Source organism: Musa acuminata, chromosome BXJ3-10 (assembly GCF_036884655.1).
Source record: "Musa acuminata AAA Group cultivar baxijiao chromosome BXJ3-10, Cavendish_Baxijiao_AAA, whole genome shotgun sequence".
Classification (NCBI taxonomy): Eukaryota; Viridiplantae; Streptophyta; class Magnoliopsida; order Zingiberales; family Musaceae; genus Musa; species Musa acuminata.
In genome coordinates, this window is record NC_088358.1 from 28,741,439 (window position 1) to 28,765,509 (window position 24,071).

General features: G+C 38.0%; 3 protein-coding genes across 6 annotated transcripts; 2 read left to right on the top strand and 1 right to left on the bottom strand.

Moving 5' to 3' along the window:
• The first annotated feature begins 397 nt into the window (after positions 1-397).
• On the top strand, positions 398-5,680 carry LOC103968615 (probable methyltransferase PMT2). The gene is made up of 7 exons (XM_009381890.3): positions 398-639; positions 1,315-1,980; positions 2,124-2,334; positions 2,471-2,765; positions 3,863-4,252; positions 4,906-4,983; positions 5,203-5,680. Exons 2-7 carry the CDS (start codon positions 1,336-1,338, stop codon positions 5,435-5,437), a joined length of 1,854 nt encoding a protein of 617 aa, XP_009380165.2. The 5' UTR covers positions 398-639; positions 1,315-1,335; the 3' UTR covers positions 5,438-5,680.
• Positions 5,681-6,747: 1,067 nt separating this feature from the next.
• Positions 6,748-16,526, top strand: LOC135651901 (NAP1-related protein 2-like). 4 transcript variants are annotated; one of them, XM_065172520.1, is made up of 10 exons: positions 6,751-6,972; positions 7,775-7,897; positions 7,997-8,047; positions 8,185-8,256; positions 8,360-8,473; positions 8,566-8,627; positions 14,060-14,120; positions 14,405-14,461; positions 14,587-14,631; positions 16,201-16,526. In XM_065172520.1, exons 1-10 carry the CDS (start codon positions 6,856-6,858, stop codon positions 16,267-16,269), a joined length of 771 nt encoding a protein of 256 aa, XP_065028592.1. In that variant the 5' UTR covers positions 6,751-6,855; the 3' UTR covers positions 16,270-16,526. The 4 variants fall into 4 exon arrangements, with proteins under 4 accessions (XP_065028594.1, XP_065028593.1, XP_065028592.1 ...); XM_065172519.1 differs by having other exon boundaries at positions 6,752-6,972; positions 14,057-14,120; XM_065172522.1 differs by lacking the exon at positions 14,405-14,461 and having other exon boundaries at positions 6,748-6,972; positions 16,201-16,495.
• Positions 16,527-19,930: 3,404 nt separating this feature from the next.
• On the bottom strand, positions 19,931-22,267 carry LOC135651192 (F-box/kelch-repeat protein SKIP11-like). The gene is made up of 2 exons (XM_065171082.1): positions 22,089-22,267; positions 19,931-21,934 (listed from the first exon to the last, which is right to left on the bottom strand). Exon 2 carries the CDS (start codon positions 21,390-21,392, stop codon positions 20,088-20,090), a length of 1,305 nt encoding a protein of 434 aa, XP_065027154.1. The 5' UTR covers positions 21,393-21,934; positions 22,089-22,267; the 3' UTR covers positions 19,931-20,087.
• Between the last annotated feature and the right edge of the window lie 1,804 nt (positions 22,268-24,071).

A 24,071-nucleotide genomic window follows, 5' to 3' on the forward strand; every position in this document is an offset into this window, starting at 1 on the left:
TCACTCCAGATAGGCAGGGAATCCCCTCGGATACACTTTTCCCTGGATGAACTGTTTCACATCGGACACTAAACAGCATAGAGCAAGACGTTTCGATGTTCTATTGCCGGATTACCCGATCGAAACTCCTACCGTCTCTGAACCGAAACAGCTGATCCGACACAGGCGCTGCAACCCCACTCCGTGACCGGACTACCATGCTTTGTTACCAAATAAAGCACGCGCAAAGATCTTATTGTGCACACCGTCCCCACGTACGATCGCATAAATAAAACTACACGGACGACGATCCGCCGTCCATTTTTAATCTCGTGGTCGTTATCTGGTTGATCACGGTGATCGATCATTCGCATAAAGTTTCTCTGCGGACGTAGAGGTGATGCAGTGGGAGACAGCGGGGAAAGGGCGCATCCAAAGGCTGACCGAGGACGACGACGCATGTCGGCGACATGGGCATGGATGGGGCATTTAATCGTCCTCAGTGGTCGAAACTCGACTCCAAGAAGCGGAATCGTTCGAATCCCGCAGTCCGTTTCGGTCGAGGAAATGGTGGCGGATAAGGAGGCTTTTTAGGGCTCTCCCTCGCTCCCTCTCTCGCGGCCGATCCCAGATCCTCTTCTTTTGTTGCCCTTTGAACCGGTAAGACGACGGTGCAATCTCCACCTGCATGTTCATCTCAGCCTCCTCCAGTTTGTGTTGCTTTTTCCTGAGTTGTTCTGTTTTCCTTTTATCCATCGATTTGAGCAGTTCAGGAGAGAGATTTGGTGTGGCTTAGTTGGGGAGAAAGGTGGTAACTAGCGGGTTTGTAGTGATCTGGAATTCCAGAATCACTTTAAGAGCAACACTACCTTAGCGCTTGGATTGCTTGGAAGTTGCTAAGTTTTGAGATTTTGCCTTAAATGAGCCATCTTAAATATGGATTCTCTTTTAAGATGTAGAATCTTGTTTATGCTTTTTGAGCTGATGGTTCCCGTTCGGGATATGTATGTGCCTTTGCTCTTTCAGTAAAAAGGATAATATTTAGCGAAATGAGTCACTATTAGTAGAGAAAAGACGCATTTTGAGATGCAGGATTTCAGATACTAGTTGCTAGTTATAGGTTAATCTAGAGAGTTCAAGTGCCATTAGTATGATGTTAGCTCTTCCTTGATAATAATTTGATTTTCTTAGCTCAAACAAACAACACATTTTTTTACTTGTTTTTTTTTTCTGGGAATTAATACATATTTTTTGCTGTGATCTGGATCTGTCTATATTTCTGGTAAAGAACTTAATTGGAGTTGATTTTTCTGCTGGGATTTGATTAATTCTTAGGACATCTCTCGGGGAAACACCATGGCCATAAAGTCGAATTCAGGCGAGGGAAGGACTAGAAGCTCATTATCCATAATTATTGTGGTTGGTCTCTGCTGCTTCTTCTATATTTTGGGTGCATGGCAGAAGAGTGGCTTTGGCAAGGGTGACAGTATTGCACTACAGGTTACTAAGCAGACAGAGTGCACAAACTCACCCAATCTAAATTTTGAGACCCACCATGGTGGATCAGGCAGCCTGAAGGATATTGGCGATTCAGAAGCCAAAACATTCAAGCCATGTGGTGACACATATACTGATTACACTCCTTGCCAGGACCAAGGGCGGGCAATGACCTTTCCTCGAGAGAACATGATTTACAGAGAGAGGCATTGCCCACCCGATGAGGAGAAATTGTATTGTCTTATACCAGCACCTAAGGGGTATGTGGCACCTTTTCCATGGCCTAAGAGCCGTGATTATGTTCCCTATGCCAATGTCCCTTACAAGAGCTTGACAGTTGAGAAGGCTGTTCAGAACTGGGTTCAATATGAGGGCAATGTATTCAGATTTCCTGGTGGAGGGACGCAGTTCCCTCAGGGCGCAGATAAATATATTGACCAACTTGCCTCTGTTATTCCAATTGATAATGGGACTGTCCGAACTGCACTAGACACTGGTTGTGGGGTATGCATCATCTATCTTTACAATTTCTGCTCTCGGCTTATCTTTGTCATTTTGTCTTGATAAAAAAATTTGTTCCTTAAGATATGTAATTTTGAAATTTTAGCCATTGCTATAATGGTGACTTTGTTATTCATTAATAATAGGTGGCAAGTTGGGGTGCATATTTGTTGAAAAAGAATGTATTAGCCATGTCATTTGCACCAAGAGACTCTCATGAGGCACAGGTGCAGTTTGCACTAGAACGTGGAGTTCCTGCTGTTATTGGCGTTCTTGGATCAATAAAGCTTCCATACTCATCTAGATCCTTTGATATGGCTCATTGTTCAAGATGCTTGATTCCATGGGGTGCAAATGGTGAGAGCTAATATGTAGTAGTCTTCCTTCTTTCTATTTATCTAGTTCATTTGTTTGTTCTTCGCGGAAGCTCCATTGTCTGTTTGATTCTGTCATGTTTCTCACATGTTTTTCTTTCTGTATTTTCTTTCTTCAGATGGAATTTACATGATGGAGGTGGATCGAGTGCTCAGGCCAGGCGGTTATTGGGTACTTTCAGGCCCTCCAATCAACTGGAAGAATAACTATCAGGCATGGCAGCGTACCAAGGAGGATTTGAAGGAGGAACAAAGGAAGATTGAGGAAATTGCTGAACTTCTTTGCTGGGAAAAGGTTTCTGAGAAGGCTGAAATTGCCATTTGGAGGAAGAGAATAAATGCCGAATTGTGCCCAAGAAGGCAAGATGAAACCCGCATAAATATATGTGAATCAGCAAATCCAGATGATGTCTGGTAAGTTTTGTTTCTTCTCTCACTATTGCAATTGTACGATAAATGCAGATCTTGAAGTTTTGCGTTGGCTGCAGTTATGAAGGGATTTTATAGAAGTGGTGATTTCCTCTGAAACTTGTATTTTGATCTCCTCAGTAAGCTGGTTAGGAGCTACAAGTAAAATTACTATAATAGCAATATTTTATATACGAACACTTGAATTGTTTGTACATTTTATCCTCTTTTTTTTTTTTTTCCCCTTTTGCTCCTCTTGTTAGTAATGTGAACAGTCTAACTTCAGCTAGACATGGATATGAAAATGAATCTTCTTAATTTCTGTTCATGTTGTCAAATGTGAACCATATGCCAAATGGGCTTTTAGTTCATTTATTTTGTGTAAAGAGTAATGGTTTAAACTTTAGATCCCCATAAATGAAGCCATAAAAGACATCTCACTCTGTGTATTACTTTTCTTGATATAAAGACTGCTCTCAAGGGTTGCAACAACGAAAATAAGCCATAATGTTCCAACTATCTGGGGTATTACATGGATTTTTTTCCCATCTTTTATCTATAGGTAATGCAATAAATAATTAAATCAAGAAAATTTAAGTCTCCTTTTGTTATTTTTTAGTATTAGTCTTTTTAGGTCTCTCTTTATCCGTTCTTGTACTAGTAATTCTAAGAGATCATCAAACTCCAGCATTTGTTAGTCTCCTATGAGCATATTCATATAATTGTAGACGGTATGCCACATTTTATCCTTTATCATGGTGGCCACTAATTGTTATTGGATGATTTTTTTTTTATTCTTTTTATTCTAGTAACTTTGGTCGTAATATTTCTATCCAAGTTACGCTAACTTTTTTGTATCGATTGTTTCTCAACCATCCAATATACCAGTCCGCAAACCAAAGTTTTGTTTTTAATTAGTTTTGTATAGCTTCTCTTTTAGTCTAAGGGGATTGGTCTTAAAGAGTAAATGCATTTATGTTTGCAGCTCCAGTGAAATGGGATTGTAAATTTTCAAGATATTATGATGTTTCTTCAAGTTGACTTTATTTGTCTATATATGTGTTTATTCCTCCTGTAGTCTCACCACATTTTGATAATCTTAGGTACAAGAAGATGGAACCTTGCATAAATCAATATCCTGAGGTTAATAGTCCGGAAGAGTCTGCTGGAGGTGAATTGAAGCCTTTCCCTGAGAGGTTAAATGCTATTCCACCTAGAATAGCCAGTGGTTCTGTACCAGACATCTCAGTCAATTCTTATCAAGAAGACATCAAACAGTGGCAAAAGCATGTTAAAGCTTATAAGAAAATCAACAAGTTACTTGACACTGGAAGGTACCGCAACATAATGGATATGAATGCAGGATTGGGTAGCTTTGCAGCAGCAATTGAGTCTCCAAAATTATGGGTGATGAATGTTGTTCCTACAATTGCTGATATATCCACATTAGGTGTTATATATGAACGTGGGTTAATCGGCATATACCATGACTGGTATGTATTTGCTTAATGCTTTCTTATTGGGGATTTGAATGCTTAAAGAAACAAGACTGAGAAATTTATTATTGCTGTCAACTTGAACTGAGAAATTTATGCATATACCATTTATGACTCCACAACCATCCAAAAACTTTATATCCTTATTGATGACTTACAGTCAAGTAGCTAATTTTGCAATATTGGTTTTGTTTCTCATGCTTGCTTGTTTCATTGATTTATCACATGTTTACCTAAAGTCATCCTAATATTTTGAATTGTTAGCTGAACTTAGGTCGAATATTGTACCTTCTTCTTGTTGGCTGTTACAACATTACTCTTATCATCCAAGTCATGATCGATGTTTCTTTTCACCAGCAGAAATCAACTTTATGCTTAGATAAATATAATTCAAGGCAACTGCACGTTTCCTTGGTGGACTGGAGATCTAGAAGTCCTTTAACTGTTTAACATGTATCTTTGGGAATGTATGGTGCTTATATTAAATGTGCCTATTCAAAGCATGCCCTTTCATCTCCAATTATTTAATTATCTTGAGCATAATTTAATTATCTTTCCTAAGTTCTTTCTTCTTTATTTAGCAATTTATTCCTTGACCCCTATCATGAAGTGTTCTGTCTTCAATATTGAACTTTTTCTACTTGATGTAGGTGTGAAGCTTTTTCGACTTACCCAAGGACGTATGATCTCATACATGCCAATGGTGTTTTCAGCTTGTATCAGAACAAGTAAGCTTAGTAAGGTTTCTTTTTACTATGTAATCATATGATAATTTACAAAGAACAAGTAGGCTTAGTAAGGTTTTTATTCCCCATGTAATCACTTGATGATTTGCACAAACATACACAGCTGGGTCTATCAATGAGCCAAAACTAAGTTTATATATCACAGTTGCATGCTGTGCATCAATCTACTGGTATGTCTTATATGTTTATGCGCAATTACAGATGCAAAATGGAAGACATTCTTCTAGAGATGGACCGAATTTTGCGTCCAGAGGGTGCAGTCATTTTCCGTGATGACGTTGATGTCCTGTTGAGGGTAAAGAAGACCGTTAGTGGCATGAGATGGGACACTAAGCTGGTGGATCACGAAGATGGCCCCCTCATTCCCGAGAAGATATTGGTTGCTGTAAAACAGTACTGGGTTGGCGGAAGCACAAGCAAGAAAGAAAAAGAATGACATTGTGGAAGTCAGCAGCATTTCCGCATACCTCTGTTCCTCGAAATAGCTTATTCTGGGGCAATCTACCATGAAGTCAGCTCCCTGCTTTCGACAACCGACTTAAAGATCAAGGAAGAACTCCTTGACTGGAGTTGAAACCATGTTTTTTTGCTTATAGGCCTATAGTGGAAATTCCTATTCATAGAATTTCCTTCATCATCCTTATCTTTTCCTTATTTTCTATATATATATATATATGTTGTAACATCAAAGTTACCATTGACAGTTGCTAGCGTCTCCTTTTGGTCATATCTCTAGTTAAGATAGGTGACAAGTTTACTTGCAATGTTTAGAGGAACCCACTGGCTTTCGGCTTCTGGCAATGCTTGTGATTTGTGGATCTCTAGGGTTCGTCTGTAGATGGCAACTGGAGAATACACCAAACTGCTTCCTACTTATTGGATAGCTGTATTTTCTTTTTTGATGTCATCAATAAGATTGCTTTCCATTTTTCAGAAACCCAATGTTTCTCTATTGACAGTGACTGCATGGAGTATCAGAAATATGGAAGAAATTATGGAGCAGAATTGTCACAAGGTAATATCAGTGGAAACTAAGTGTAGAAATCTCATCATCAGAATTTTCCATCTATCATTTCTCTTATGGTAGAATTATATATGCATGTTCTATTGTCTCACTGTAATTTAATATTAATAACATTTGTACTATAATATATGTAATTCTCTATTTTCAAGACAGCAAACAGCTAACTCATTGAAAGGGCAAAAAAAAAAGGGGGGGGGTGGGGAATTTGAAACCTATCGAGTCTACGCGCCGATATCTTCTAGAGGCCCCCACAGACCTGAAGCGACTTGGGGTGGCAAAGCGTTTCGGGTATGGATCTTGGTAGTTTGTCCGAGCGCATTCTTATCCCTCATCTCATGTAGTGGGGCCCTGTGAGTTCGGAGATTCCGAGTGCGAGTACGTTTCACCAAAAGCCATCTCTGCCGTCCATCGGGAATGGTAGTCATTGATCGAACGGACGATAAGGCCGATCGTTAGGCCTGCCAACTTCGGAAACGGATCGGGTGAACTGTCTAACATCCGCACCCGCTGTGATCTCCGAAACTTCACTTGCCGTAACGTCACCTCGTAAAATTCTAACTTTTGATCATCCGCCATCTGCATAGATAGCACGGCGGTGACTCCACGGGAGGTGACGAGATGTCATAGATAGCACGGCGGTGATTCCACGGGAGGTGACGAGATGTCAGCCTTTAGAAAGAAGCCACATGGCCGGTTTCGCTTTAGGTTTAATCACCGGCGGTGGCTAAAACCCTCCCCCTCTCTCCGCCTCTCTCGCTGTCGCTACGTCTTCGTCGCTTTGGGAATTAGGGTTAGGGTTTTGGGTGTCGGGGATTTTGTGAGCGGCGAAGATGGTGGCGGACAAGGGGAAGAAGTCGAAGGTGGAGGAGGAGGCCTCCGATCCCATCGACGGCGAGCTCGTGCTCTCCATTGAGAAGCTCCAGGAGATCCAAGATGAGATCGAGAAGGTAATGGGCTCGGTAATATCTTTTTTTCGTTTATTTTTCTTCATCGTGAAGCATCAGATTGCGACTCGGTGTTGTATCCTTGATTGCTTAGTTGTGGGCATCATTCTAGTACAATGATTGAATCGCTTTGCGCTTAACTCTCTGGTGTCAGCGTAATTTTGTTGGAAATCTTGGAAATCGTAGTTCATTATTGGGAAGTTTTATTTTTTTTTATTTCTCATTTTGTCGCATCGTGTCTCAAGACTCTCAACAACATGAAGTTTGTTTAAATTTTCATTTTTTTAATGCAAGTTCAGATTACATCGTTGTGTTAAGTATTTTATGTTCAAACATTTAAGTTTGCTGTTTGTTTATTCAGATGGCAGTGCAATTTAGATTGGAGGTCAGAATCTATCTTTGTTCATGTAATATGACAGACGAAAGAAGGATCTCAACAATTATATATCTCCTGTTAGAACCTTCAAATTGTGAAAATTTATATCCTGCTTTTTGCATATTAGCTGCTGTCAAATATTTGTATTTTTTTTCTGGTTCAGTCAAGCTGTTGCCAGTGCAGTCTATATGAAAACCATTATATCATATCTGGATAAAATTGCAAAAAAATGCTTGTTGTTTCAAGCATTTTTGGAGCAGTATGTGGTATAATAGTTCTCAATTTCTTTATATTAAGGCCAAGTCAGTACAATACCTTAACATCAGAGATCTTTCCCCAAGAGTCTGTATCTTTTATAGTTTATCAGTTCTTCTGGTGCATTCTTGATTTCTTTTCTTTCTCATATCTTAGCATATTTATGTTGTATAGGTGAATGAGGAGGCAAGTGACAAGGTCTTGGAGGTGGAACAGAAATATAATGAGATACGCAGACCTATCTACAAGAGGCGGAATGAGATTATTCAATCTATTCCAGATTTCTGGCTAACTGCAGTATGTTATGAACTTACATGTTTTCTTAACTTTCAGATATGTTGGAAACTGAAAGGTTGCCTTTTTGAATTAACTTTCTTGAGTTATTTGTGTCTACAGTTTCTGAGCCATCCAGTTCTTGGTGATCTTCTAAGTGAGGAAGACCAAAAGGTCTGGTGTTTGTGCAACTTAATAGTTAAACTTGGCAGAAGAATTCATATAAAAGTTTTTGTACATATTTCTGAATTTACCACTTTTCTGTTGGTAGTTTTTCAATTTTTTTTGACGAGTTCTGTAGCATCTTGCAGATCTTCAAGTACTTAGTGTCCTTAGATGTGGAAGACTCTAAAGATGTGAAGTCGGGCTACTCCGTTACCTTTGTGAGTTAACTTTTCTCTTTGCTGAGCTATATGTTCTATGCCTAACAATTGAGTTCATCTTGTATTATCATTCTCAGCATTGTGTGTTTTTGTATGCGTCCAGAATTTCTCCCCAAACCCATATTTTGAGGATGCAAGCTTGACAAAGACATATTCCTTTTATGATGAAGGAACAACTAACATAACTGGCACAACAATAAAGTGGAAAGAGGGAATGGTATGGACTTTTCAGAATTATTTTGAACTACCTTTTTAGCTTACTATTTCCATTTTATGTATCTTACATTTCTTTACTCATTTTATATGAAGAATGTTGCCAATGGTGTTGCCCATGAAAAGGAAGGGGGTAAGAGACCCTTAGCCGAAGAAAGGTTAGTTTTTGTGTTGCCATACCTTGTATCTTAATCCTTTGCCATGTAATGATCTTGTAATTATCATATATCAAGTAATCTGTTATTGTGGTTTGGTTGCCAAGTTTTCTTTACTCAGATACTTGGCATGCAATTAACTGCACCTCTTAGAGAACATTATTCATGGGTGATTGTTTGTATGCCTTACTCTTTCTCAGGCTCCATTCTTGCATATATTTATAATTCTTTTCGGAACTTTATTTTAGTGCCTCTTTGTTGTATTTGAATTTCTACTTGTAGCCAGTGATTTAAAAAGTCTTAGGCGCCAAGGTCCAAAAACGCCCGAGGCGTTAAGTGCTCGCCCGCGCGAAGTGAGACGTTAAAATATAAAAATATATAATATAATTAATAAATATAATTATTTAAATATAAATATGATATTAAATGAAAAAATCTTGCAGAATCACAATATCACATTAACAAAAAATCTCAAAATTCAAAACAATAATAATAATTTCAAATAAATAAAAATTAGTAGTATTAAAATCAAAATAATATATTATTAATCTAATAAATAAAAAAATATTGTTACTAGTATATAGTTAATAGTATACTGTTAATATACTGTTAATAGTATACTATTGAGTCGATGTGAGAAGAGGGAGTAAGAGTAACAGTAGCGGCGAGTAGCGCTAGCGGCAGCGACGATAGTGGCGAGTAGCGGTAGCGGGGGCGTAGTGTAAGAGTAAGACTGAGGCTGTTGATTGAGAGAAGCAGCAACGGCAGCAGGAGCGTGAGCGGCGAGTAGCGACAAAAACAGCAAGCAGCGGAGAGCAGCGACAGCGAAGAGAGGCAACGACATCAGAGAGAGGCAGTGGCAGCAAAGAGGAAATGTCATTGGCAGAATCATGAGCAGGGTTAGGGTTGGGGAACTCGCGAGAGGGATGCTAGGAGGCTGATATCGGTGCTTTAGTTGGTTCGATTGAACCAGCTAAAGCACCGAAGACTGAACCAGACGTAAAACACTGGTCCGGTCGCCTGGTTTAACCCGGGTGCTCGCCCAATGCACTCGGCGCTTGGGCTCGGGCGAGCGCCCAGGCGGCGCCTCTTTGAAGCAAGGCGCCTGGACATGAAGCAAGGCGCTCAGGCCTCACCTCGTCTCGCCCGAGCACCCGAGCGTCTATTGAAATCGCTGCTTGTAGCACATCTGAACTTCATAGATTGATAAACCATATAGACAATATATTTTCACAAAACTTGTGCTTGTAGAATGATATGCAGCTTGCATATAGACTACAAATATGATGAGAGAAGAACAAAAAGATATTTTTTTTACTATTTAATTTTCTTTGATTTGCATTATTTCTTAGTACACGTAAATTGATGATCTTTTATTATTTGATTGTAGCAGTCGAAAGCTGGAACACATGTAGAATCCTATTTATTGCTTATTCAAAGTGTGAACATTTCTTGCTCGTCCTATATGCTAAGCGTTAGATACAGAATTCTTTTTACACCTTTTTATTGTTAGCAATCACTAATGTACTATACATTTAATACCTGAACATGGTAACTTACAAGATCAAGCAACAAACAAATCAAGTTCACTGGAAAGCAATTTTATTTTTTATTCAAAAATAAAACTTTGATGTGAATTTCCCTGCAACATCGTTGAGACAAATGAATTTCAGTTGTTTTAGTGATTTTTAATCTTTTGTTCAACCTCCTTTATGCCGAGGAGATGAAGGTCCCTCAAGTAATTGAGGACTTATTTAGGAATTTGGAATCCTAATTTTGACATGATTCATATGAATATATGAGGCAGTGCTTTATAAAGTTGTTTATCTTTAGATATATATATGCATATATTGATTTTTTTTAATCAAATTTGGTACACTTCAGCTTGGAGTGTAGAGCAAAATAGTAAACAAGTCTGCTAGCCTAGAAGATTCTGATGTTTCAAAGGCCTTGATGTGCTGATCTGGAGATCCCATGGTTGTGATTTGCTTCTAAAATATGATTGAGTCAGATTAGTGTGATATTCAATGACTGAACTGAAACAATTGCTCAGCGGATGAAAATTTCGTTTGCCTTCTAATGGAAAGAAACCAATGATTAAATGATATTTTGAGAACACAACAGGGTATTCGTGGAATTGGGAAGAGAAAATGAGAATGGACCTGAGAAAATAGTTATAAAAAAACATAGGAAAGAGAAGAAGGTGGCCAATGTTTTCTCAGTCAAAAAGTTAACTGTTTGCAATCTGATGGATACTATAAAATGGCTACTCCTTGTGTAGAGTAACCATACAAACTTTTGCTAAACTAGGACTATAGTTGACAGAGGAAAAGAAACTACAAGCATGTTCATTTATAAAATAATTTTCCAGTTTCCAGAAATTTTTTTTAAGAAAAACAAAAACTACAACGTGTTTACTAACTGAAGATAGGAAAGTCTTTCATTTGAAAACATTTTTTTTAGTTTTCAGTGTTGTATAGGCTTTCCAAAATATTTTTAATTTTTGAAAAACTTGGATTATACTTTATTATGTTGATGTCATTACCACTGTTGTTATTGTCACTATCATGATCACTGCCAGTCGCCATCACCAACATATCTACTATCGCTACCACACCATTGTTGTTGCCACTTCCACCAGTATTATTATTACTGCCACCACAAACCCACCACCATTCTCACCAACTTAATCATCATCGAAGTACTACCACCATTGCAGTGCAACCACCGGCAACCACCATTGCAATGCAACCACCGCTACTTTACCATCATAGCAATCACGATAGCGCCATCTATTGCCACTGCCACTATTGTGCTACTGTGATTGCTATCTCTAGCACCACAGCAATGAAAAACTACTTTTTTTTTTTCAAAGTCTTGGCTTATACTTAATAATGTTGATGTTGCCATCATTGTTGCTATTGCCACCATCATTACCATCACATAGTTATTGACGGTGCCTCCACCATCGTCATCACCCCTTGTACCACTATAATTATTATTGCTACCATGACCCATTTACCATCCTTGCCAACTTAATCATCATTGAAAGGCTACCACCATTGCATTGCAACCACCATTGTTGCACCACCGGATCAATCACTATAGGATTATCTATTGCCACTACCACTATTGTGCTACTGCATTGCTATCTATACCATAATACAGCACTATTGGGGCAGCAGCCACCTCCATGGCCACTATATTGCTACCTCCAGTGTTGACGCTGCCACCACCATGAACTCGTAGGCCTCCACCATACCGTTAACTGTGGTCACTGCCAACATAACCGCCACCATTGACATCACCATTTCTTGCTATTGATGTGGTTATAACCATTGCTATCGTTGCCACCACCACCAACATAAATTGAGGGTTAGAAATGAAATTGAAATCAAAGATGAAATTTGAAAACAATAGTTTTTGAAGTAAACAATATGTATGATAATATAGCTGCTAGTGTTAGAACTATAGAGGATGGGGATGTGTCTAGTGAGTTTCCTATTAGCATAGGATTGCACTAAACATCTGCATTAAGTCTCTACCTTTTCACATTGATAATGCATGAACTTGCTAGTCACTTACACGATAGATCTCCTTGGTGTATGTTATTTGCTAATGATATTGTCTTAACTGATGAGAGCCTAGGTAGAATTAATTATAAACTTGAGCCATGAATACAAGCATTATAAACTAAAGGTTTTAGATTAAGTAGGACTAAAATTAAATATATATAATGCAATTTTAGTGTCTAGAAATAGACAAGAGAATATATTTAAATTGGATGGACAAGAAGTTCCTTTAAGTAAAAGCTTTAGGTATCTTGGATCAATTATTAAACAAATTGGAGAGATCGATGAAAATATTATTCATGGAGTAAAAATAGAATGGCTAAAATGGCAAGGGGTGTTATGAGTCTTGTGTGATCATCGAATACTTTTTAGATTAAAAGAAAAAATTTATAAGATAGTTGTGAGATCAACAATGCTTCATGGATCTGAGTGCTGGGCAATTAAGAAAAAAAACATATACAAAAAGTTTGTATTGTCGAGATGAGAATGTTGAGATGGATATGTGGAGTTACTAGGAAAGATAAGAAAATAAATATTTTTATTCATGAACAATTAGGTATCGTTTTGATGGAGGATAAGATTAAAAAAATCATTTAAGATGGTATGAATATGTGCTCAAGAGACCTTTGGATGTAGTAGTCAAAAGAGATGAAATAATTAATGTTAGTGGTATGAGGAGAGATAGAGAAAGACCTAAAAATATTTTTAATAAAAACTATAAATAAAGATTTAATTATCCTAAATTTAACTAAATATATGGCTCTTTACATATCTCAATAGTGGCAAACAATCCATATAATCAGCCTCAAATAGTTGGGACTTACGGTTTTGTTGTTGCTGTTGTGGTTTTTGAAATAAAGAAGGGCCAAGTCATGGTAGATTGTTGCTGCATTATTTTTGTGCTACACTAAGATGAACTTATGACTAGTAATCTAGCCACCATACAATACAACTTGGATTAGTAAATGGCCTGTCATAAGTTAATAAATTTCACAACAACCCAATGAAACATTCATATTAACCAAATTGACTATGTACTTCATGCAAAGCCAACTTTAACTAATACTCAACTACTCAATGATTCCAACTATATTTTATCATAAACCATCTTATGTGGTTTTTTAACTTAATAGTTGTTTTCTGGGGCTACAACCGGATTGTATGGAAAGTTCAGGCACAGTAATGATAATTTTTACCAGCGGATACACGTAAACTACTCTTGTTGGTTCTGAACAGGGGAAATTTTTTTTCCTTAGCTTCTTTTTTTTTGTCGTGGTTAGGAAACAAGAGATTATTTGTAGGTAGGTTGGTTGAGGGAGTAATAATTTCAAAATTTACCCAAAAAATAAACAATTATTTCTTATCTGGATTTTTTCCCCAGATAAGAGGTATTTGAAATTAATTATCAGCCACGAATTACAAATTATTGAATTTCCTTTGGACCCTGATTTATAATAATATTTTTCCTTATCGTTGTATTTTTCCGGAGATACTCTTTATCGAGAGGCAATTCTTAAATAAAATTTGGCGCTATGTGCATTATTTATCCTTGAATAACAATCAATCTTTTTATTCCACAAATACCAAAGAGGGTCATGCATGATTGCATTATTATTGACCAGCTGATGTACTTGGTATCAGTCATTTGAAGAACTAATTTGTAAAGCATGTGCTTATGATAATGGTTTGCTTGGATTTATTTATTTATTCTTCTATGATCTTGTTTCCATTGCATCAACATGTGAGGATAATTATCCATTTGGGTTTATTTGATTATTGCTCTATGCTATTGTCAGTTATTAGCTTATAACAAGGATTTGCTTATTTATCCTAATTTGTACTCTCTCCTATCTTGTACAGCAGCTTTTTTTCCTGGTTCAGTGAAACTCAACAGAAAAATCTCACAGAAGGGTTTTCTGATGAGGTGAGTTTTTGTAAAGATCCAGTTTGACAGATTCTTAATCATTTGCTTATGTTGAATGAAAAGGATTGTATCTCTGATAAGCCGGCTAGCAAACAATGATTTGGTTCTTTATGATGCCTAATGGCATTGTGCTGATAATTGCTTATTTAAGTGATAGCACTTGTTTTTGAATTTGTCAATTGACCTCTATCTCCTCTCTCTTTTCTCTGTGTGCATGTGTCTGTGTGCATGCATGACACTTCTTTCACATGAATGGAAATGTTCTGTAACCTGTTTACATTCAGGTGGCTGAAATAATAAAAGAAGATCTGTGGCCCAATCCTCTGAAATACTTCAACAATGTCAGTCTTGTTTCTTGAATTATGTTCTTTTACATTATAATATACACTCTTTACATTCATAGTATGCCTTTTGCTTAACAATGCGACAACAAAACTGAGCTGCTATTTTGTCCTTGGTGATGCAGGAAGCCGATGAGGAAGATTTTGATGGTGATGAAGATGATGACGAGGTCTCTCTCTCTCTCTCTCTCTCTCTCTCTCTCTCTCTCTCTCTCTTCTTGCTCTGAGCAGTCCAGAATCCCAGCATCAAGCCTCTCATGTCTCAACACAATAGTTGTCCAACTTCAATGAAGCCATCTTTTTTAGTCAGTTTTAAGAAAAACTCCGAAAAGTACATCCCATTAAGCTATGTAATTCTGAGTCAGATATATGAAATGCTTTGAAAAGAATTGCATTACCTTACCTCACATGATGCTGAAGGAAGAAAGATGTCGTTGATGCAATGCTGCGCAACCTATTGACTTCTCAATTATGTCACTTTCAAGTACTGCTGGTTAATATCTGAGGCAAAAGAAAATGATGCCTATTACTTACATTGCCAGTAGAAATATAAGAACAAAACAATTTGCTAATTGCAACAGTTTTTTTTAATTTAGAACACAATTAACTCTCACTAGAGTCAGATAAATAGAAGGTCTATTAATGAAATATAAAAATTGCAGAAATATGCTTTATAGAACTTTGCAATTTCTTCTTCACAGTTGTCATTGAATGCAATGTCCTTTTTCCTACTGAGTAATGTCCTTTAATGCAATGTCCTTTTCCTACTGAGTAACTCGTGATTGGTGGAGACAAGTATAAGATCTATAAAAATGGTATGTTCTCAAGCAGGTACTTTTGGTCTTAGGATGGGGAAATACCTATGTTCTTTTTCAGATGACAAAGATATGTTTGAATGCCTATCTTTATCATTCTCAGAAGTCCTTTGATTTTTTTCCCACCACATTCAAGAGATGCAGGTGTGCTATTCAGCTGCGAAATGTCTGCATCTTTAATATGAAATATTTCTCCCATCTCATTGCAACATCTTCTTTCCTATTAATAACATGCTATCTGATTTGATAATGGAAATGCCACCTGCTTATTTGTGTAGTTCACAGCATTCCTTTTCCTCAGTTAATGCGGTCTAAAGTTGTGATATATTTGTCATTGCAATTTGGTTTCTTTTGTGAGCTTCATGGTTGTTAGTTCCGGTTATCTACATTTACACTAACTAGTTGAGAGGAGCCATTTTGCTGGAGTTTTTGGTTTTCAAGGAGTTTCATGATGGTAAATTTTGTTATTTGTTGCTATTTATTCACCCTAATGGTGCTGGTGAGTGGTGAATGTTTAGTGGTGTTCTCTTCCTAGTTTTAGTCTTTGAGTTAAACCTACTGTTAAAAACCTGACTAAATGAAGCTGACAAGTCGGCTTGCGGGTTCAAGGACCAGGTATGGATTTAGGGCATCTATAATATAACTTAGCTGTAATGACTTACCAAAAAAATAACTTAGCTGTAATGAAATTCTTCGAGTAACTTGTCATGGAAAATTGACTATTAAATCCTTGTTTCTGGTTAAGATCATGGGCATCTGACCACATGATTGAGTAAGCAATCAAGATCATATCCTCTTTCTTTTGCTTGTGTAGATTTTGTTTGTAATTGACAGGAGGTGTCATTACTCATTTGCTAATGCTGTACATATACATATATATATTTTGTTAACCACTAAACCACCGACTGTTGATCAATGTGCCAGAAAGGGACCGACTTCGACGACGAGGATGAATCAGGGGGAGACGAAGAAGGCGACGGAGATGACAACTAAATTAGTAATAGCAAGGGCTCACAGAATTGCAGCAGGACCAGAATATATTGTGCATGGACATCCTTTTTTGGGCATGGTTTGTCTAAGGAGCTCTTCCATTATCTATATGCTCAAAACTTTGAAACCTCGACGACGTCCGGAGTGGCCTTCTTTCTTCTTTTTTGGTTCTTGTGTAGAGCATTTTGGTCATCTCCTGGGCATTAATTATGTGTTACTCCTTTGTCCTTGTTATCGTAATCATAATCAACTTCATGACCTATGAATGTTTTGTTGCATGGCTGTCAGTGTCTGAGGACCGAGTGATCCTTGGATTCATGTTGAGTGAAGCTGTTTAGAGTCCAAGAAATGTGATATGGTAGGAACAAAGAATGCTTTGAGGATCGTGCACTTTCACGTATCAAAAGCATTATTATATTTGTTCATAATAGTTCCATTTTATTAACCCCGCATTGGATGGGGATTGCAATTTGATTAGCATATATAACCTTTCCACTATTCTTTTCGGGACTACAAATTTAATCATCAGTCTTGACGATATCTTCTCCAAGAGGAGAATAAAAGATTTTATGATATAAAGATTAGGGCATGGCTGAATAGCTTCTTTCTCTTCTCTTGGGACTCATTTAGTTACTTAAAAGTAGATAAAAATTTATAGTTATTCATAAATGTTGGATGGATGTACTATCAATAACTCGAATTTAAATATTTTAATATATTTTTGGATCAATGATTTTATTAAATAATTTTATCCTATCGAATTGAAACTTTTTAAAAAATTAATATTTATAGCTTCACTTATTCTGAAGTTTTTTTTTTCCTTCCTTATATATGCTTGCAATTGCCACCTGCACATCTTGCCATCATTGATGCTTTCTACCATCGATCATTGCCCTTAGCCCAAGTTCCCCGTCACAAACGAACACCCTCACTCCACCAAAAACCACCTAAGCTTGTGTTTCCTCTTAGGTCGTGTTTTCCGGAGCTCGTACTTCCACCTCATTCGTTGTTCTCTTAAAACTATCCTTTAAGGAGATGAAAATAGAAGACCTCATTCGTTGTTCTCTCAAAACTATCCTCTAAGAATATGAAAATAGAAGAAAATATTAAAAAATAATAAATAATAAAGAGATGTTATAAATAGTAATCTTTCTAAATTTTTTTAATATCTTTAAACTATTCTTTTTCCAAATGATCGAAAATATCTTTCCCTTCTTCCTCCTCTTCTTCACCAACAATTGTCTTGCTTGTGCCCATGCCAAGGCTATCGTCCAAAGAGGCTACCACTTCGCTCTATTTATTGATGGAGGCTATGTCGACCTCCACCTAGATCCCTCTGCTCGAGCCAAAAGCGATATCCACTAGTGCTATCGTAGTTCTATTCGTTGAGAATCCAAACTCATGAATGCTACAAGAGACAAATGTATAGTTTTGGCTCTTGGTGTCTCATCCACAAAATGAAAGTTCTACAAAACTTGTGGGATTACATATGAGAAACATATTCAACCTCCATCTTTTTTTTACAATAATTTATTGCTCCAACTATTTCACTTACTCTATATATTGAACCCTTACAAGATTATCACTCCTCTAAGTGATAAAAAGAGCCGATAACAATAAGGTACATAGGCAAATAAGTTGGGAGTGATAATCGACGATAATAACATGCACAACGATGGGGAGCATTGAGGGGCAAGTTAGGAGCGATGATTGGTGATAACAACACCCACTATAATAGGGAGCAATGAGGGATAGGTTGGGGGCGGTGATCAACGATAGGGACAGGTTGGGGGTGAGCGGTAGGGGGTGATAATCAACGGTAACATGCAGAGCTCCTCTGCTGGATAGCATAAGAGTTAGAGAGATTATAAATAGTAAAATATTATTTTATTAATTTTTAAAAATTTATGAATAATAAAACAATAATAAATAGGAAGAATGGGTTCCAATCAGTAGGCTCCAAAATAAAAAAAAGGAGATATCGATTGAAAAAATACCTAAAATGTGAATATTCTATAAAGAAAAAAAAAACATGTATATCTATGGTTTGCAGAAGAAGCAGAGGACACCTGCAACTCCACCCAATGAATGAGTTCAGCAGAGCAGAGCAGACTCACAGATCACGGAATGGCAGGAGAAAGAAGCTTCTTTCCGTGACTCGCAGGTAAAGGCGAATCTGAACTCGCTCAGTCGTCCCGCCATTCGCCCAATGGTACATCACCTCCCACCGACCCATCTAAAGCACCGATGGATCAACTGCACGGCTCACATCGAAACAAAGGACTTCGATCATGAGACTGGAAAAAGGAAGGAGACGACAGCAACACGCACGCAGACCTGCGTGCATCGAAAAGCCATCCGTCATGTCGTTGCACTTTCGATGAGGCCTCAGGTGCTGTCTCTGCCGACCACTGTGTTCTGTGGACTGTACTCTCGGCTCGGAGGTGGCCGCTCGCCGCCGTCCTCTTCTGCTACTGAAGTGCAGTCAGTGAAGCCACGGATGGCATCATGTGATTTTAGACTCATGTCGAATTCCGATGAAAAATCAACACGTGGAATCCAGATGATGTTACGTAATTCTCGTATCAAAATAGTTCTCCATTTGTCACATATTATAAAAAATATTTTATGCCTAATATATCTATTTCATCTTATTAATAAGAGGAATTACCAACAAACATTCATAATGTTGTTTAAGATAATAACGAAAAAATGTCTAATGGATCCACAGATGAAAAAAGGAAGATGAAGAACGAAATCATATAAGTGATGAATCAAAGATGAAGCTTCAGCCTTTTTACATCAGAAGATAATTTCATATGAAGCATCAATGAAGAACATGAAAAATGTGGTCATAAGAACAAGAATATATTGTTCTTAGAAAAAAAAGGGAGAAAGGAGACATGCAAAGGAACAGTAGATCCCAATATCAAAGCAATTCATTTGTTAGGAAATAATACTACCAATTAGTTCAACATTTCAGGAGATAGCTGCAATTAATAAGTTCCAAGTCTCTTGTAAAAGAAGGCATATAGGCACCATGCATCTTCACATAGAAAGGTTGCCTGTTCAAAAATTTGGCAAACTTAACTTAGTGACCATCTCAATCTGAAACAAAATATAGTTAGTAATAAGATTAGATTTTGGGGTTTCAAACAACAAATTCGTTAGCGCAATTCAATCACTTGGTACGGTATCGACATAATTATGGCACAACTGAATTAGCACCAACACCGATGCAACTTTTCAACAGAAACTAAACAAAGATCAGAGGCTCACTTGCAGATTTTTAACCCACCAATACATGTATTAGATAAAGATAAAACCAGAGATCAACGACAGATACAACTTCTCAGCACAAGAATTAGACCACAAGTTTAACAAGGTCCAATGAATGAGAGTGATGCAGTAAGGATAAATTCTAATGAAAGAATAGCAGCATGTTCATTTTAAACACTTTGAACCACTTAATCGACACTGTTTGAAATAAGCATAACAAAAGACTTTGTCCGGGACTGTTGAACTGCATCATATTGTTGATCTAAGATTGTCCTGCGTGTTCCTATATCCTAGAATCGTTCAAATAGATCCAACTCAAAATAGTGAATGGGGTGAAACTGAATACAAAAATGACAATAATCAAGAATTCTGTAAATGACAGATCTCAGTTGAACCATCAGTTCAAATAAAATTTCAGAAAAAAGCAGAAACTACCGTTCAGGCAGAATTAGTGATTTATGCTCCTCTAAGTCCTCTTACAAGACAGCATTGTGCATCCTTCTTGCAAGAAGTAAAATACAAGTTGCAATAAATTAGAGAAATCAGCAGCCCATAACGGCACAGTTAAAAACAAAGTTTCCTGAATGCTTATTGGCAATGATATTCCACTTGGGTGGCCCTCCATCTGGAATCCAAGAATTTAGCTCAATCATCCCTCCCTGAGATCCTCGCTGCCCACCAATTACTATTAGTCGCTCACCACATGCTCGGAACGCGAGGCCCCAGCCATTCACTGAGTCAGACCTCTCGGGCAACTTTCCCAATCTGACCCATGTATTATTCTCCTTATTATACTTCATTACCTCCTTATCAGCATAGTGAGCTGCATAAAGCTCATTGTTCACCACAGCTACAAGTGGTGGTGCACCACTTGCACCATTGAGACCCGCAGACATGTTTGGAATCAGCCGCCATGAACGTTGCTCCAGATCATACTCTTCCCCGCACGTCAACACCTCATTGTCACTAGTCATTCCACCAATGACATAAAACTTCCCATCCATGAATACACCTGAACACATCCGCCGTGCTCTATTCATGGTAGGAAGGGTCTCCCAAGTCTTAGTTTCACAATCGTAGAGCTCTGCGGAGCTCAGAGTAGCGGGACCATTGGTGCCACCAGCTACAATAGCTTTCCCTCCAAGACTGGAAGATCCAAATAGACATCTAGGTGAATTCATTACAACTCCAGGGGACCAAGAGTTGGTCAAAATGCTATATCTCAGAACAATGTAGGAATTCACCTCCCGACCGAAAACAAGGAGCTCAGTGCCCACAGCAAGCGACTCTTTATCTGATAGAGTAAAGCTTTCAGTAGGACTAGGGGGCATCTTAGGAACTGCAACCCAACGTCCACGGTAGGGATCATATGCCTCCCATTCAAGGGCATTGCAGGAGAAATAGACCCAGTGCTCGGTAATCCCCAGCTGGCGCCGCCGCCGGTAGAGCTCCCCGCTCCAAATCATTGAGCGGAAGACACGGTTGACGGATGCAACCGCGCCGTAATTGGACCGAGAGAGTAGCACAAGGCAGCTTACTAGCATATCTCTGGTGAGCCGGTTGAAGTAGTTTGGATCGCTGCATTCTTCATCACTTTTCTGGTCATCAGAATTGTCAAGATGCCACTCCATGTCTGCGATGTCAGGGGTCTCAGGTTGGTGAAGAGACTTCTTCCGTTTCCCTCGATCCTCTTGCTCTCCCTGCTCTTCCCCTAATTCCTCATTCAGCGGGCGTTTCTTGCTGTCCGAGGCCTCATGGAAATGGTAGGCCAAGTAGTGCCAATTGGATTCTTGCTCAGAGGTGCTCTCAAACACCCTGGAGATCAGATAAGGGCGGTCTTCCAACATATCTTGCAAAATCCCAAACTAAACAACAAGACCTAATCTCCAATAAGGAGAAACTCTCAGATGCCTATCTACCCTTACGAGGTATAATCCAAACCTCAAACCGGACAATAAATGAAAGATAAACCCCCCCAGGTTAGAGAAAAATGCGCTTTTTTATATGTTTTCCGACATAAATGAGATCTACAATCCATGATTAAGCATCGAAAAAATGGAACGATATACAAGTTAAGCCCATAAAAATCGAATCTTTTTGGCCGGTTTCGATCTGTCAAAAGGCAAACCCACCGAATCGCCGATCTGGATGGCGGAAAAATGCAACCCACCAATCTTATCAGATGGGCTCCGTGAATGCTGTGCTATCAGAAGAAGAAGAAGAAAAGAGGGGAAAAGGGAGAGAAAAAATAGACCTCAGAGATCAAAACATCGGAACCAAGAACCTGTCCCAAAAAATTAACCCATAAAACATAGATCCCAGCTAAAAGATTCAAACTTTACACACAAATTCGCTTCTTCTCCTTCCGATTTGTCCCCCCCCTCTCTCCCTGAGATCAAAAGCAGAAGAAAGATCCCATCTTTAGCATCCATGGACCAAGATAAAGCTCATTTTCCATCAACTGAAGGAAAAATTACAGCGAAGAGGAAGGAAAGAGATGGAGATCTCGAAGCCGACGAGGAGGGAAAGAGACGTAGACTTACACGATCGGTTTTGGGAAAGGAAGCGGATGAGAAGGGGAAAAAGAGGAAAGGAGGCCCCTTCGGGAATTAAACTACTGTCTTTATTCTTCCTAGAATAACCACCCCATCTTTCTCCTCTTCTCTTCTCTTCTCTTCTCTCTTCTCCACTCCCACTCCCCACTTCCTCTCCCTCTCCCCCTCCCCCCCCCCCTCCCCTCCCCATTGAGCCTTTTTATCTCTTTTTTTTCTAATATCTATTATTTTGAGTTGAATTTTGGGATTCTTTTTTCCTAAATGGATATAAAGAATTATTCCAAATGATGGGAGGAGTCCCCTGCAATAGGACCATTCACATTTGTGCTCAAGCAAGCAACACGTGTTGTGTCATGTCATTAATTTTTAGGTTAACAAGAAACAATTGGATTACTTGTGGTTTCTTTCACGACTCTCTTTCTCTCTAATCAATGTTTAATGTTTTTATGTCATCCATAAAATGACAATAATACTTCAAAGAATGCACAAACTATTTTGAATTGGTTTCTTCTGATACTCGCAGATTCTTTCCCTTCTACTATACTCATTCCCTTTTGTAAATCCTCTTTTGAGGAAAAGAATAAAAAAAAGTATGCAAAACACATGAACACAATTTTTCAAGGTTTGATAGCAACAGATTTGTTTGTTCAGATTTCCAATCATCAATATCATATCTTTGTCTACACATCATTCCATCACATCTTTGGCCACTTAATTATCTTGATTATTCCTCTCCATGAGAAATAATTCACTTGCAGTATATCTACATACACCAAGAATTTACACATTAGATTACAAATCAAAATTAGATTTGTCTTCTTGTATTTCTCTTACCCTTACCTGAGTTAAACATAAAATATTTGTCAAGCCCTTTGGAAATAGCAAAAAATATTTGATCTCCACCAAAGTCAAGTTGTATGATGCAAATGAAGTATAAAATACAAGGTTGAAGGTGACCTGAGTTCCTGTAACTGAATCAACTGGCATAGCAAAGTAGTTTGCTTATCATGTCCCATTAAAAGAAAGGTCACCAACTCCACTAGAAACAAAGTGAAAGGAAGCCAAACAAATGGGTCTTTAAGATCCAATTGAATTGTTTAACCAAGTTTGTTTTGGTCCCATAATAAAATAATGGAAGGCTTTTTTTTTATTATTCACTTATCTATGCTTGCAAATTTAAAATCAATGAAATTTGGGCCCTCCACATGTACAACTAATTTATGTTAAAAAAAATCATATAAAATATAGTGAAGATTAATATAAAGGCATGTATGCAATTTTTTTTTATTTACTGAACGATAAATTTATAGGGATAAACAAGAAATTGTGTGCCTCCAATTTTAAGAACAAACTGAGACATATCATCATATGGAAAATGTAGAGTGCCTACTGTTCTGCATAGCATTGTTAGGCCTCATGGTTTAGAAGAATCATGTGATACATATTTTCAAGCCATATCTCATCAACACAGAAACCTTGTACAAAGTAATCCCCTAGAAATAGCTCTTGTTGATTCACAAGTGTTTTCTAAAGATTAACAAGGCTGAATTATTTCATGTCAGATTGTGGTACAAAAGTGTTTTTTGCAGCTTGTTAGTCAACTTAGCATTAATTTCTATCGAGTTAAATGATGGCCAGTACTTTGAGGGCATGGCACTGAGAATTAGGGTGATACACAGCAGTAGAAGATGATGATGAGGGCTAAGTACTCAGCATAGTGTGGTGTTGAGACCTTGAAACGAAGCTCCACTTAACCTTAAATCTAAACACATCACCTGTTTGCTCACTGGTTTCCTTCAAATGTTGTGTGGAGTCCTCACACAAAAACATGGAGGAACTTGCTAATCTCCCATTGGTGTTAATCTTGGATGAGCACCGAGACCACCATGCAAGAACAACTCCAAAAGCCGCACCTTTGGTTCTCACAGGGAAAAAAGGTTAGGCCAGCAGAATAGAAAAAGAAGAAAAGGA